The sequence below is a fragment of the Centroberyx gerrardi genome, chromosome 9 (assembly GCF_048128805.1).
Source record: "Centroberyx gerrardi isolate f3 chromosome 9, fCenGer3.hap1.cur.20231027, whole genome shotgun sequence".
NCBI classification, from domain to species: Eukaryota; Metazoa; Chordata; class Actinopteri; order Beryciformes; family Berycidae; genus Centroberyx; species Centroberyx gerrardi.
The window spans coordinates 6224800-6240935 of record NC_136005.1 but is presented as its reverse complement, the minus strand read 5'-3'; the positions used below and the strand labels follow the sequence as shown (position 1 = coordinate 6240935).

The 16136-nt window shown below is 39.0% G+C and overlaps 1 protein-coding gene and 4 non-coding genes across 5 annotated transcripts; 3 read left to right on the top strand and 2 right to left on the bottom strand.

Moving 5' to 3' along the window:
- The first annotated feature begins 1250 nt into the window (after positions 1-1250).
- trnal-uaa (transfer RNA leucine (anticodon UAA)) lies at positions 1251-1336 on the top strand. Its single transcript has one exon. It is a non-coding gene; the product is annotated as a tRNA-Leu (tRNA).
- Positions 1337-2752: 1416 nt separating this feature from the next.
- On the bottom strand, positions 2753-15477 carry LOC139918651 (5-hydroxytryptamine receptor 3A). Its single transcript, XM_071908070.2, has 9 exons — positions 15379-15477; positions 14448-14608; positions 13981-14025; positions 13459-13565; positions 12278-12447; positions 9951-10111; positions 8424-8634; positions 3731-3946; positions 2753-3069 (listed from the first exon to the last, which is right to left on the bottom strand). Exons 1-9 carry the CDS (start codon positions 15434-15436, stop codon positions 2753-2755), a joined length of 1446 nt encoding a protein of 481 aa, XP_071764171.1. The 5' UTR covers positions 15437-15477.
- On the top strand, positions 5575-5657 carry trnal-caa (transfer RNA leucine (anticodon CAA)). Its single transcript has one exon. It is a non-coding gene; the product is annotated as a tRNA-Leu (tRNA).
- trnal-uaa (transfer RNA leucine (anticodon UAA)) lies at positions 6120-6202 on the top strand. Its single transcript has one exon. It is a non-coding gene; the product is annotated as a tRNA-Leu (tRNA).
- trnal-uaa (transfer RNA leucine (anticodon UAA)) lies at positions 6428-6510 on the bottom strand. Its single transcript has one exon. It is a non-coding gene; the product is annotated as a tRNA-Leu (tRNA).
- Positions 15478-16136: the final 659 nt, after the last annotated feature.

The window sequence follows — 16136 nt, the reverse complement described above, 5'->3', positions numbered from 1 at the left end:
TGAGGCTGAAGTTCTGCTGAGACAGATTCATGCTGGCTGGTCAGACGCTTCTAACCGACCAAACATCTGAAACACTGATCTGATCGCTGTGTGAAGCATTCAGCGTCCACACACACACACGCACACACACACACACACACGCACTGAAACACATGCACACACAAGATACACACGCACACCCACAATCACACTTGGACGTACGTGCAACTACACACACGCACAAACGAACGGACGACAGATGTGTGCATGTTCATTTAATTTCTTATCACAAAAATGAAGTGTTGGTGTATTTTACTTTAATGCAAACTGCAAGTAAATAAAAGAAGTGCCGATGCGATTTCCAATAAAACTGTCACATCTCAAATTGCAATATTGTAAAATTAACTGCTCTTTCTCTTGCTCAAACATGGATACACACACACGCAAACACACACACACACCTTTGTATTACTGTACTTATGAGGACCTTCACTTTCTACATTCATTCCCTCACCCCTAACCCTAAATGTAACCCTCATACCCTAACCTAAACCTAATCTTAAATCTAACCCTAAAGTCCTAACCCAAAACTACCCTAAACTAGGACCGGCAAATAGTCCTCACTTTGCAGGATTTCCCCCATCTTTCTATCCTTGTGAGGACATTTGAGCCTCATAAGTAGAGACATACAAAAACACGCACACACATCCAGATGGGTCTAAACGCACACCCTCTCCCCAACACAGGACTTGTTGTTCAACACCTCTGGTAACCACTCACCCATTGTATTTTTGAACACCTCTACCCATGGGATTTACAATCTGTTCCCTTCTCCAGTGTTGTGTACTTATCTTGTGTCTTATCGTGGGCTTATATTTGGTTTTATGCCATCTTAAAAACCTGTAACTCAATGATCAACAGTAAAGTCTCAAATCATAATCATCATTAAAATCACAATTATGCCCTCCAAAGGCAAACAGCGGTGTTCTAAGGTCATGACTAGGGTTTACATTTCATATCACCAGCAATTAAACCCAGAAATCGTTGCTGTCTGGTGAAAACATGTCAACAGGAACTGAGAAAAACAGCCTTGTTTTTATCTTAATGACAATGCATTTCTCACATTATCCAATCCTAGTGCTTTCATGATAAACATGAAACTTCTCAACACATCTGCAAGTGGAGTGTGTTCTCTTCTATATGTTTAAATTGTTATTTTTGCTAACAATATGAGCTTCCACTCTAGGATGACATTAATACTGAAACAAGGGACCAGGATGGCCGAGTGGTTTTTAAGGTGTTGGACTTAAGATCCAATGGATGCAGATCTTCATGTGTTCAAACCCCATTCCTGGTACACTCTTGATCATCAAATGTGGTCTTTGTAAGACTTTCACCACATTAACAGGTGATGCTGAACTCTTTATCTTTAAAGACAGTGTTGTATGATCAGGTTGGCCAAGTAGAAGAAGTCACAATGAAACAGCATTTTGAGACTCGTCTTAATTTTGATGTATTTCCAGTTGAAACAGGATGTCGGGGCGGGACATAATGCAGGGAGGGATCATTCAAAAGTGTAAACCAATGGGAAATCAGTTAGGGAGAGGAAGGCAGTTTAATTAGATGGAGGGGCAGAATTGTTCAAAAATCTGTGATGGTTTTATTGGTTTGAATTTGTATGTACACCATTTTTATGTACAACATGAGGTAACCATGTTTTCCAGGAACTAAAATTAATATGATTTTGATATAAAAAATAAGAAAAATAAAGATTTTGTATTTTATTTTTAATTTTTTTCGGCATTTATTGTTAAATAGGTATATATTATGACATGGAAACTTAACTTAGCTAACAAGGTGACAAAGTAATTTTTAATTTTATTGTGACTTTAAGAGTGAATAAATACAATCTGCCTTGTAAACAGCAGTAAGTGTGCGCTCCACCGTGAGATATTTCTTGTCCCTTTGGTATCCTTTGTTATGAAGCAATCAGACCGGCCACACTGATAAACATGAACGTACTGTGTGCTGTTTACTGACGACAGGATTTCTGGGTATTGAAGTTCAAATTTTGAACTTCAATTCAATTTGCTTTCACAAAGCCAAAAATCAACTGGTCCAGAGCCATTTGGTTGAAAATGCTGTTTGGTTATTGGTCAGTGAGCGGGTAAAAATACAACAAAACCCTCACAACTTCTGCCTATACTCTTACATCATGGAGCAACGTCAGATTCTGTTCATGTCGGTCTTGATTTGGAGGCAGATCAATAGACTCTAGAGGATTACGCATATGAACGCCTGTCAAGAATGCGGGTATTAAATAATTTCATAATACAGGCATTTTGAGGAAGACGCTCAAAATGGTGTTCGAATGGTGTTCTCACCAGAAATGAACCGCTCCACAGTTCACTTGGAAGCGGCCTGAGACCACCTCTTCGAGGCGGACCAGAGAGCGGTTGCTTGGTCTGCACCAGGGTTCGATTAGGGTGCTCCCCCCACCCCAAACGATCTGAACCAAGGGGGTAAACACTCTGGGGTTCGATTCAAACAGCCTAAACAAGGCTGGTGTAAAAGCACCCTTACATAACTAAAAAAAAACTTCCCAAGATCCAGTCGCTCATGCTTTACCCGTCTCAGAAGCACCACATCTCAGAATATTACATGCAAGCTGTTGAAATGTCAACAAGAAAAACTGTACACATAGCTGTACATTTATGTTCTTGGTGAAAAAAGTTATTGTAATTTTTGTAAGTCCCAAAGTGCAGCCATGTCATTAGAACGTGTTACTCCAGGTCCAGATACAGATGATGGTGACAAAGCTGGTGGTGATGAAGATGATGTAGAGGCCGAACAGCAGGCGGTCGATGACTATCCCGATCCTGTGCCATTCCTGCGAGCTCTGGGTCCCCTTGAAGTGTTTCTCCATCTGGAGGCGGATGGCCAACAGATCCCTAGTCAGCTTGCTGAGCTCCTCCAGCACCGGGTCCAGAGGGGGTTTCTCTGGAGGCGGACTGCTGGAGAGCTTCCGAAGCTCCACTGCTGAGATGTAGATCTGAGGTTCCGCAGGAGGCGCGATGCTGACACTCTTCGCTGGGTGAATAGAAAAGGAAGAACAGAGTGATGTTAGAATTCGTCAGATGGTGTGACACCTTTTGTCAAATGGCTAGTTATTGAGTATTGGCAATGTAAAGTGTAGATAACTGGGCATCAACATTATGATACCTAATACACTTTGACACTCTAATTGAGTTTCATTCCAAAATGAGATATCCACTATTTGAAAAAAGGTCATGCTCAAAAAATCACTGAGAGCACAAAATCAAAGCAAATTCTGGTACATTTTAAAGAATAGTAGGCTAGCTAACATACAGTTTTGGTGGACAAATTATTATTATTATTATTGGTTGTCACATGTTATCGCTCCCAGTCTTTCCTGTCTCTCTAATGTCTACTGCACAGTCAAGGGAACACAACCTACAACCGAACACCTATAGTTGCGTGCTACCAAACATCAATTCTCACAAGCCGCTTCACTGGAGAAGATCCTACAGAACTTGAATGGATAAAACGGTCATTTCCATTCATATCAACATTCCTGGATCGTCGGAGTGGCGGCCATTTTTACGCGAACCGTTGGGCTAACTTTGTTAAGAAGTTCCATACAAAATTGTTATGAGTAGTACTAGTAGTATAAATATTAGCATTAGTAGTAGTAACGTTATTATTATTATTATCATTATTATGTGCCCACAGTTACCTCTAGCAGATGAGTTGATGCTGACGGTGACTCGGTTGCTCCTTGCTTGGGGAGGGAGGCAGACGACCCGAGCCAGATACTGCAGCACGAAGACGCTCAGCCAGTGAGGCACCGCACTGTAGTGGCTGGAGCTGAACTGGATGTTCGTGATGAACACCGTCTCCAACAGGCTGGCCACCATCAGAGCCAGACTGATCAAGAAGAAGACGTCTACAGGAGACAAAAGGAAGGCAGAATGGAAAGAAAAGAAAAAAAACACTTTTTTATTCAAGTTGTATGTATAAAGGCTGGGACACAGTGGCAGACTGGAGTTTTTACAAACATTTCTCGGAGGCAAAGCTGCTCGAGGCAGAAATAATTGTATTGGTTGAAATAATACTTGGATATTCTGAGATTTTCAGAGCACAAGTTAGCTAACTGGAAAACTGGAATGGCAAAGAAAGGAACTCTGGTCAAAATATCAATAAAAATATAAATGACAATTACTTCTTTTTTCATTCATTCATGATGTTGGAAGGTCAGTCAGCTAGCCAACTAGCTTACCTACATAGCTATGGCTAGTATGGCTATATAGTATGAACTTTGAAGGTCTGCTAGGCTAACTAGCTAACCTAAAAAAATTACTAGATTGCATTTTTTGTTAGTAGCAAGCGTGCTAGGTTCAAAATATTAGCTTCCTCCTACTCCTTCATTTTTCACTGGGTTTCAGTCTAACATTACTTCTGGTAATTTTTTGCTCCGCCCATTGAAGTTTAATTAAATCAATAAAATTATTTCTAAAACTTCAATCTGCAACACCATGAGAGCAATCATCTTCTTATGTGCACAGATCAAATGGCAACAATTATAAAGCACAACAATGTAATATAAATCAATATGAAAAGCAAGGTGCATCAGTATGGATAAAATATGTAATCACTACATAATAAATCATTACTAATAGGAGCATCAAACAAACAATATGAATATTACAAAAACATGAACATTAATTAGTTTGGTGCATAATAAAGATCCATCCTGATACAGCATGTGATATATCCAAGACTAGATAATATCGGGATCTGGTTTGATAAGTTGGCAGCCAAAATTATCAGAGAGATACGAGATAATGCAATGATTTATGCAGTAATGTTTGATAAACAATGGGCTGTGTGAGCTCACCATGTACCAACAGTTGGCCGGTTTTATTTCTGATATAATAATAACTGAAGTGTATTTCCCTACACCTTTGCAAAAAGCATTACACACAGACACTCAGAACCAGCCTCTTATAGAGCTGCTCCTCCCAAGCAGCTAAGAAAAGTTAAAATGCTAATATCAGTTCACATTGATGTGTCTGAAAACATCCTTAATGATGCAGAGGCCATCATGGTAGGCAGCATCTTAAAGATATACAGTATGTTGGAAGATGTTGCATAATCTAACACAGACATTAAAGTTGCCTGACCTAATTTCTCTCTATTGCCTTTCATAAAACCTACTCTGTTCCTGTAAAAGAAGCCAATGAATGAAAAAGCCACATAAATGAATGATTGTTTCAATGCTCGTCACCTTCAGGGGAAAAGAGAGAAAGTAAGAGAGAGTTTTTATCTGTAATGGGATTGTTTGTTTTGTCTGTAATGGGATTTGTTTGTGTCAAGCATTGCAGTCAAGGTGCAGTGAATGCATTTGCCTACAGGCTTTCATATTCCAATTCTGTAACAACAATGAAGGTTTCTTTGGGTTTACATAAATGAATGGTTTCAATGCTTTTGAGTAGCTTCATGGATAAATACAGCTGCTGACTGGTTCATCTATTGTCGGTTGATATTTGACCTTTCAACAAGCATTGTCATGGGACCAGGATGGCCGAGCGGTTAAGGCGTTGCACTCAAGATGCAATGGAAGCATGTCCTCGTGGGTTCAAGTCCCACTCCTGGTATTCCTGTCTGCAAGCTAGAAATCTCCTACCATTGGTGTCGGGTGTGTCAAGGCTTGTTGGTTTCTGACAACACAGAGTTCTGCGCTATTGAGTAGCTTCATAGGTAAATACTGCCGCTCACTGCTTTATCCTCAGTGGGCTGGTTTTTGACCTTTCAAGCAGTCGTCTCGTGTGACACGGATGGCTGAAGGAATTTGGTTAAGGAATTGCATTCAAGTTGCAGTGGACACGAGTCTCTGTAGGTTTAATCCTCCTGCCAGTGCTGTTGCTTTCTCTGCTTGCATGAGTGACAAAATGGAGAGAGATACTCTTCAAAACCCCACCTAATGTTACAGCTTAATTCCCAACCCATCTGCAGTTAAGAATCCTAAGTGGAGTGTATGCTGTTCTATAGGCATACATTTTCATTTTTGCTAACAATATGAACCTCCACTCTAGGATGACACCAATAATGGAAGAAGAACCAGGATGGCCGAGTGGTTAAGGTGTTGGACTTAAGATCCAATGGATGCATATCCTCGTGGGTTCAAACCCCACTCCTGCTACACTCTGTTCCTGCAATATCGGCAGATGTTTAAAGGTTTTGCAGGAGTGGGGATTGAACCAGTGAGGACATGTAGGCATTGCAATGACTTTACATTTTGGCCATGCTAATCATACATAACACACTTTTAAAATCAAAAACCAATCCTTTAAAAAGGTAAAGAGCTCAGCATTGCCTGTTAATGTGGTGAGATTCTTACAAAGACCGCAGGTGATGATCAACAGTGTACCAGGAATGGGGTTTGAACCCACGAGGACATGCATCCATTGAATCTTAAGTCCAGTGCCTTAACCACTCAGCCATCCTGGTCCTTCATAAACAAATATGAAACTCAGACCTTTGTGGTGTTCCAGTCATACAATAGCTGAAACTGCCCTTAGGCATTTGGGGTGGTAACCGTTTGAAGCCAAATCTTTGAAGAAGTAAGGTGCTCAGTAACTGATACTGTGGTAAGTTAGAGGTATCGGTTTAGGGACGCCCGCTTTCACATCTAATCAGGTGACTCAGAATTCCTACCTGTGCTTGAATGTTTAACTCATGGCCATATTCACTTTGAGCAGACCACACGTAAGTCAGGCGTTCTCAATGTCTTCATTATCTGATCATTCAATTTGGGGAATCACTGGTGTACTGTAGGGAAGATTTTGTTGGACTTAACTAAATGTAACCCACAGGGGACAATCCACAAAAATGCACCATGATCCACAAACAAATACTTTTAAAAATGTGTTTGGAGAAACTTTAAATTGTGTTTGCAGAAAGTCACCAAACAGCGCAAGCCAACCACCAATGCAGTGCGTTTCAGAAAAGGTGGAGCTTCATCTCCCCTCAAGGCATCCATGTAGACTATTTGCAGATGTATATTAGCACACTGCTGCAGTAGAAAATGGACAAAATTCACAAACAAATAGAGGAAAACGCAAATGTCATGTGGTTCACAAAACAAATGTCATATGATCCACAAATGTGTAAACAGCCTTTTGTATGCAAAATTTTACTTTGAAATAGCACTTGAATGTCACCATAATAACATGCATTTGTAAATGTGAAGTACTGTGCCTCCATGTGCTGTAAACATATTGACAAAAATGTATTTGGGCAGCAGTAGCTCAGAGGTTAGAAAAACCGGGCTGGTGACTAGAAGTTTGCCAGTTCAAATGCCTGGAGTGGCTGTGGCAATCTAGGCAAAGGAAAGTTAATGACAAACACTCCTCCCTCCCTCAACAGTAGACAGTTGTGTCCTCTGTTTAAGTTATGGATTATATTATCTGAAAGTAGCGTATCGTTTGGCTGTGCCCCCTTCCCTGCTGACTTTCCAAGCTTTCAAAATGGCGCAGAAAGTGCCGAGAGGTAGAGGTTTACGGGCGCTGCCATATTGCTTCATGGAGCTATTTTTTTTGGACTGGAAGTTGCCTTATGAACACATCAGGTCACACTTCAGGTCTGCTATTTTTAAATAATTTCCTAGAAAGGAACTGTTAATTTCTTAGGAAGTTTCCTGCAAAGAACTACAACATTATGTACTAATTGAGAGTTCAATGGTAGTTGGTAGTTGGTAAGTTCCTGGTAATTTCTTGGAACCATGAAATTATGTAGTAGTTATATAAAAACAATTTAATTAGAGGAAGGAATTCACCAAATTACTATATTATATAATTATATGAATAATCACATGGTTTACCAAATTGACCTCTGCCTATTATTTTTCCAATAAATATTTATAGTTTTGCAGTTCTTTCCAGGAAACTCTTTTAGAAAGTATCTTATCGACTCCACCAAACGGACTGCTTACATTTTCTATATCACTACTACATAATTTCATGGTTCTTTCCAGGAAACTTGCCAAGAAATTATCAGTTCCTTTCTAGGAAATTATTAGGATATTGTGGACCCAGAAAATAAAGCGGTACCCACACCTGAGCTGTGAGGGGGAGGGGTGGGGTGGGGTGGGGTGGGGGGTGGGTGGGGCTTCAGGTAGTATTCAACAGAGGAACTGAACTTGCTGCTGATCCTACCTGTGATCCAACGTTAGACTCGTTATTGCATATGTAGGCCTATGGTAGGCGCCGAATAAGAACTTCTATGTAGCCCACAGCGATGCTCGAGTCAAAGATGGTGTCGCATGAACGCTCTCACATAAATATATAAATATATATATATAAATATAAATGTTAAAAAAAAAATGAAAACATGCCAAACAAATCCACTCATATCACACTCACTGATAAGGGGTGTCGTCTCCCCGGTGACGGGCAGCAGGTCGTTCATTAGCAGCAGGAAGACGGTGTAGCCCAGGATCAGGGTCATCTTGAAGGCGGAGCGGTCCACACTCTGGGGGGGCAGCAGGAAGCTGAAGAGGTCCACTGCGATCAGGAAGCAGCTGGGGATCAGCAGGTTCACCACATACAGGATCGGTCTACGCCTCAGAATGATCTCATGAAGACAAACAGGTATAAAGCCTTAAGGTTTTAGTCAGGACTGGGGCATGGAGATCACCCAGTTAGACTTAGTTTGTTATTCTGCAAAAGTTGACATTTCCTTTAAATGTGCTGTGTGTAGCATCAATACATACAATTACCATAAAAAAAACTAGACCATCGCCAAGAAGATTGGCAGCCTCTAACGGCCTCTACTAGGGCTGGGCGATAATTCAATATTATCGTTTAACATCGAGTGGAATTATATCGTGATGATAAGGTGATTTTGAGATATCGTGAGACAATTCTGCTGTCTAAACTGATGATAATAAGCTAATTTTATTTAAAAACTCAGACAAAATTAAGTATTGTAGGAGTATTATTTGAAAATTTCAGTTTAGTTTGACATCACACCCTAACATTAACAATGGGATGAACATTAATTATCGTGATATACATTGATATCGAAAAAAATTGATTATCGTGATATTGATTTTGACCATATCGCCCAGCCATAGCCTTCACACTGTGTTTCACATTGTGTGCCACCAGGTCAGATTTTGTGGGAAAACTGTTGGTTTGCTTTACAGCACAAAACAGGAGGGAATTTGTTTACAGTAATTATAACAAGATATCACAATTTATTTGACAATGATATATTGACGTTTAAAAATGCGACACATAGCATCTTTAAATCTCCCAAGATTTATTCTTCTTGTTTTATGAGTTTTGAGTTCTCAAGAGTAAGGAAAATGCCATCCAATGACATTAAATTACATTGATGGTTGAAAGAAGATGTTGTAGACAGATTAAACATTTAATATAATAAAACATAATTTAATATACAGGAAGATGCCCATTCATAACATTTTCTACTATTTAAGGAAATGAAATTTGAGCATTGTATTTTACTTGAGTTTGAGAACTTCTGACTAAAAAATACACTAAACTTAAATGTAAAACTAGACCAACAGAAAAAAATCTTTTAGTTAAAATGTCTGCTTTTGAAGCATACCAATTTAAAATTAAAATTTGGTGTCATTCATAATGGCTTTGGTGTTACGTTATTGAAGAGTGCAATTAACAATTGAAGAGTTTCACGACAAAATATCCGTCATGTGAAAAAAAAATTGACACCTACTCTGACATATGGCACATTATGGGTTACTATTGAATTCATAGGTCATCTTAAGACCTTTGCTTTCATAATAGTTTTAGGTATCGAATCATCTGCTCTTTTGAAATATTGACCGATGCATTTCAGGTCGTAACATTTTAATAACCCAAAATAGATATATCCAGTAGCATTTTTGGAAAGATAAAGGTGCTTACAAAGTATTCTATCTCATAGTAGCTTCCCTCAGCTAACACCAGGACAGACGGAGATCCTTTGATGCTGAGGAGCTCCCACTCCCCGCTGGTCTGTATCACTTCTCTGGACTCCTCCAGAATTTCCTCGGCACTGGAGCCCATAACCATCCTGACGTCCGTACCTGGAATGACATTTAACAACGCAGTTTGCTGAGAATTATTAGACGCCAAATTTGTGATGATGTGTTTGCTCTGATAAGATAAAGAGATACACTACCAGTCAAAAGTTTGGACACACCTGATTGACTGTGTTGAAATTAGTTTCTTAGACAAATATAAATAGTGAAGTTGATCCTATGCATGAATTTCTTTCCAAAGCCTTTGCCTTTCCATCAAGGCAAAGGGCGGCTACTTTAAAGAATCTAAAATATAAGATAGTTTTGATTTGTTTAACACTTTTTTGGTCACTGCATAATTCCTTTTGTGTTACTTCATAATTTCGATGTCTTTACAATTATTCTAAAATGTGGAAAATAGTAAAAATAAAATAAAATGTGTTGAGTCCAAACTTTTGACTGGTAGTGTAATTTTATTGTCCCCATGGGAAAATGTATCTTGGACCCTGCGTTGCTGTGTCACTTAATAAAAAGCATCAGTTCCATATACAGCATACTTCACATCAAGGGCGTAGAATTGGGTAGGGACGGTAGGGACGTGTCCGTACCAATATCAAGCGACTCTGAAATGTCCCTAGCAATTATTTTGATTGACAATAAACGTTGTTTTGTCCGTCAGTGTCTAGTCAATGTTAACAGATCGCGTTCTCTACTACGAGTCCCGCTGCATTGGTGTAGTGCATCGGTGTCCCGCGTCGGCATAGCAACGGACGCTGTAACGAAACGCAAGAAGAGCAAAAGCTCCGCCTACCGGCGAGCATGCGAGTGAAGACTCCATGCTATTTTATATTAGTAACAGTTGTGTTTAGCCATTAAAGTTAGTTTATTTAAGTACCGTGTCGCGTGCGTCTGTGTCGAGTGACGACCGTAAGTAGCCTACATGTCACAAGTGAGATTGAACAGTGCTGATGTTGCCACACTGGACAACACTGATGTAAAACAAATATGCCAACAGTTCATCTCTGTTAATGACAGGCGTAGGCATGTGTTTGGCTCCTTCAAATAGGAGCAAGGCAGTGGACACTCAGCTGTTTGTATGTAGGGTTTGGATATAGTTTACAATATCTTATCATTATTATTATTATTTTAAATGTAAACACAGATCGTTGGTTTGAATAGGCAACAGTACTACAGTACCTGCCTTAAAACAAAATGTGCTCTTCAAAGTCCCATTCAGCTGGCAAATTTGAGTAAAGGATTCATTAATGTGCTACTCCCTGTGTCTGTGTGTCTGTTAATGAGTGTATTGGCTACCATAACTATCTAGATCAGTGGTTCTCGACGTGGGGTCCGGGGACCACCAGCGGTCCTTGAGGAGGTTCCAGGGGGTCCCCAGCAAATTGATGAATTGTTAAACTTCAGCATTATTTAATTTACAAATAGTTAACACAATTACAGAATGTAGAAGAATTACTGTTTTGATCTTAGTTTCACTGTTATCTCTCTACCTACAATACAGACAGTCATGGGATTCTGGATCAAAATCATATCTAACAATAAAAGTATTCTCAGATTTGGGTCCGAGAGACAAAATCTCATCAAATGGGGGTCCATGGCTCTAATGTGGACTAAACTAGGGGTCCTCGATATGAAAAAGGTTGAGAATCACTGATCTAGATGACATGAAATGGCGGTCAGAAGTCTATCATAAATGTAAAATGCCTCAGCTTCCAGTGGGGGTTACATCCCCTCTGGACCTCCCCCATTTGTGTCCCTACCAATGTCAAAATCAAACCTACGCCCTTGCTTCACATCATACATACACTCATGCATACATACACTGTCATACAAAAAAAAAAAGTAGAATTTAACACACATTTCTACATACCAAGAAAAGAATGCAGAGCAACCCATTGCGCAACTCCATTTTCATCATACTATGCAACTAACGCACTGAACACACAACCCCTATAGCCTATTACTGAGACATTATTGCACAACCTCTCTCGCCACATTTAATGTAATACTACACAACCCCTATAGCCTCATACTACATTTCTATTCAGGAACTTCATTGAGGTTGGCACTGTTGCAATAGAAATGCTTTGAAATGAGACGGCTTAAGATCTATGTAGGGTAGAGATAAGGTGTCCACGTAAAAGTCAAAGTTCAAAATTATCTATCTATCTATCTATCCATCCATCTATCTATCTATCTATCTATCTATCTCACCAAAGTGCAGGTAGGATCCGAAGGTCAGAGAGCAGTTTTGGATGTCGAAGGGGAAAGTGTAGATTCCTAGTTGGCAGGAGCTGACCACTCTGACCGGCCGGTCGTCGAACACGTTACCCTTGTTGTCCAAGTAAACATAGGGAGTTTGGGGAGACTGGTCCTCATCCATACTGTAACAGAACAGAATAGAAGTTTTTATTTGCACATACATATAAATGAAAAAAATCTTAAAAAGAGAGAGGAAAGGAAAGACAAGAAGATCCATGTCGTACTCAGACTCTTCTCCTCATCGTTACTGTAATTAATAATAGACTGTATTATTAATTACAGTAACTAATTAATTTAATTAACTCAGTGTGGTCATTAAATTTATTATAGAGTAATAAATCAAGAGTAATAAATCAAATGACCACACCAAACAAAGATCTTATGAGACATGTAAAATAAGACAGAGATTAATAACCACAGGTCATGTAAGTCACGTATTTTAAAATACAATTATGTATAATCATGTAAATGTAAAGCAATAGGTGGGCTCACAGCTAGAGCATCAGGTCCAGAAAATAATTCCCAAATTGATACTCAATATCCTTACATGCTCTAAAAATATTTGACATTAAGAGCTTATTAAGTATAAAGTATGAAAAGTACTCAGTGTATATGACACTAGTTTGTTGAGGATCACGTTTTTGTACAAAATTGCAGCCTGATTGCATATGGATGTAATGAGGGAATGAAAATAAATCTTGGTCTCAACATCATATCAATATGCATTTTAAAGATAAAGGGTTGCTCTTTGTAGAGTAATGCAATGTTTTTTAGGATAACATAAGTTAAATAAGCAATAAGTAGCCTAAGGTTTTTACTGCCTCATAACACAAACTGACCATAATACTGTATATCTGTGGGGGATTGATAGGGTTGTTCATCAATAAGGATGACTCGGCGATTAGTTTGCTGAGATTTCTTACTTTCAAAACTCACTTTCCAGTCTGTCCTGTGTTTTGGAACAAAAACTCCCTTATAAAAATTAGAAAAACTCCCCCCAAAAAATAATCTTTAAAAACATAAAATGTGACTTTATTGTTTGTGTCAATTACAGGCCACCGCATCTCAAGGGGATGAGAGAAGTAAAGGGGCTCGCTGATATAGGCTGATTGCTTAACGCTCCTTTAACTTACAACTCGGAGATGTGGACGTCCGGGACCCACAGCTTCTCTCGAGGGATGGAGACTCTCCAGGTTCCACATTCCTCCGTGTCCCAACTCAGCCCCTCTATATTCCACTCCTACACAGAGGAACAGCAGTGTAACAGTGTAGAAAACACACCTTTAAAACCTTAAATAAAACCATCTGAGAGGTTTAGACTATTGTGTGTCTTCCTCATACTTTCAGAGAGAAGGGTTTCATTCCAAAATGCCATATATCCATTTTAGGAAGAAAAGAAAAGTTACCTGATGTTGATTACCTGTAATTACATCATCTTAAGTCTCAAGAGAATCTCATTTTGTAAAAAAAGGTCTTTAGTTAGCCAGTAACTTCAATAAAAATCCAATGAGCTTTACTTTGAAGCTGCCACTCATTTTGAAAGACGAGGTCACTACATGACTAAAGAATATTTTTTTTTTAATCTTATTTTGGAATGAAACTCTTCAAATTTATTGGGAAAAAAAAGAAGATATTTTGGAGACTGGGAGACTTACAAGGAGCTGCCATAAGAAAGTCGTAAGGGCTTGCGACTTTTCATCCTAAAGACAAGACACATACATATTAATGTTTTTTATACATATTAATGTTTTTTTTTGTTTTGTTTTGTTTTGTTTTGTTTTGTTTTTGTTTTGTTTTTGTTTTGTTTTGTTTTGTTTTGTTTTGTTTTGTTTTGTTCTGTTTTGTTTTGTTTTTTTAAATATATGTCTTATGTTTATGTTTATGTTTGCCATTTGTGTTGACTGTAATGTTTAATGCATGTTTTTAAATGTGGACCCCAGGAAGACTAGCTGTGCTTTAGGGCAAAGCTAATGGGGATCCTAACAAATAAACAAATAAACAAACACATTTTGATGTTTATTGGTGCGAGCCATCAATGATCAAGTAATAGGAAATTTGATCAACTGAATTCAAACATGATGCGTTTTATATGCAGACATGGATGGAATAGCTGCGAACTCACCACTCCTAAAATTCCCACCAGGGTGAAAGAGATAGAAACATTAGTTGGGGTTGCAAAGCTTTTCACAGGCCGCACAAGGCTTTTAGAGAACAGATCCCTCTCCAGCGCGTCAAACAGGGATTCAGGAGTTGGGCTGGTGCAGTTCAGCGCTGCTGCAAAACCTGAGAATAAGAAGGAAGAGTAGAAAATAAAATTAATTTCATACCCCAAATAATCCTCCACCCAAAATCCTTCATACCTCCTCAACAAAATGTTCCAGTCCTCATATCATCTTTCATGAGGTTCACGTTACACTTATGCCGTTTGTAACGTGGAAGTGTGTTAATTTAGAGTAGAATAGAGTCATGAAGCAGCTTTCAGACACTACATACTATCATTTTCTTAAATTTTGAATTATTATACTTTTACTATATTTGTACTTGTGTATCACGCCATTATACTTTTATTTGTGGCTCCACTGTTTTCTGTTTTCTATGCTTTTAATTTTGTCAAAAATAATGACAAAGGCCCATCACAAGTTACCAGAGCCCACAGTGATTCTTAAAATTGCTTAATTTGTCTGACCAGCAGCCAAAAAACCCCCCAGTGTCTTCATTTTATAATGATATGAAACAGAGAAAAGCAGCAAATCTTAGCATTTGTGAAGCTGTAACCAGCAAATGTTTGGTATTTTTACTTGATGAGTGACTAAAACGACTAATCGATTATCAAAATGATAATCGATTCATTTTCTGTTGATCGAGTAATCGATTAATTGACTAATTGTTTCAGCACTAGTCAAGATATTACCTGTTGTTGGTATTTATTTGGCTCATATTTCAGCTGTACAGGAGCAGAAAAGCCTCTTAAACTACCAACTTGCTTTTCACTGAATATCTTCCTTTTCGTTTTGCTCATTTTTGTGGCTTGTCATAATTTCCTTCTGCCTTACCGTGAAGCAGCATCAGCCAGATGAAGAAGAGCTCAGCTGCTTTATTTGGCTCTGTCATCTTGTCAGTCTCTGCTCAACCATTTTCATGATGAATCCCTCAGATTCAAAAGCAAAGAATAAAGAAAACAGTCTGCTTCGTCACCACAAGAATCCCTCAGCAACGAACTTGGATATCCACGACTGGATTTAGAGGCTAATATAGACTCTACATGATGCTACACTATCCACATCATGACTCCCACTGAAAACACTTCCTATCCATATCCAAGCTTGAGGTCCAACCGCCTGCAGAGCTCCACTCCATCTGACGGCTGTGTTTGCATAATGAGTGTTTGGATTGTACAACAGGTTTTTTGGGACATCTTCAGGCACGGCTGTCATATTTGTGTAAACAGACCCTTCCCTGGTGTTCGTGACCGTTTAGACGAAAACAAACACAATAATATCCAGGTGGTTGATTGTTCTCCCAGCCTGCCTGCCCAGAGGGATCGGGACTAAAACACACTCTCAACTTTTTACATGTAGCAATCCTATATGCATCGACAAACTGCTGTAAACCACCGGGGGGGGGGAAGCAGCCATGTATTCAGGTCAAAATTCGTAACTCAGATGTGACATCACAGACGTCACTGGTCCGATTTTTCTGTTTTCTGTCATTTAAAAAACACACTGATTGGCCTGATGGGGTTATCAGCTCTCTCTCTCTCTCTCTTTCTCTTATCTCGATGTAATTACAGGTAAAAATGTCAAACATCAAA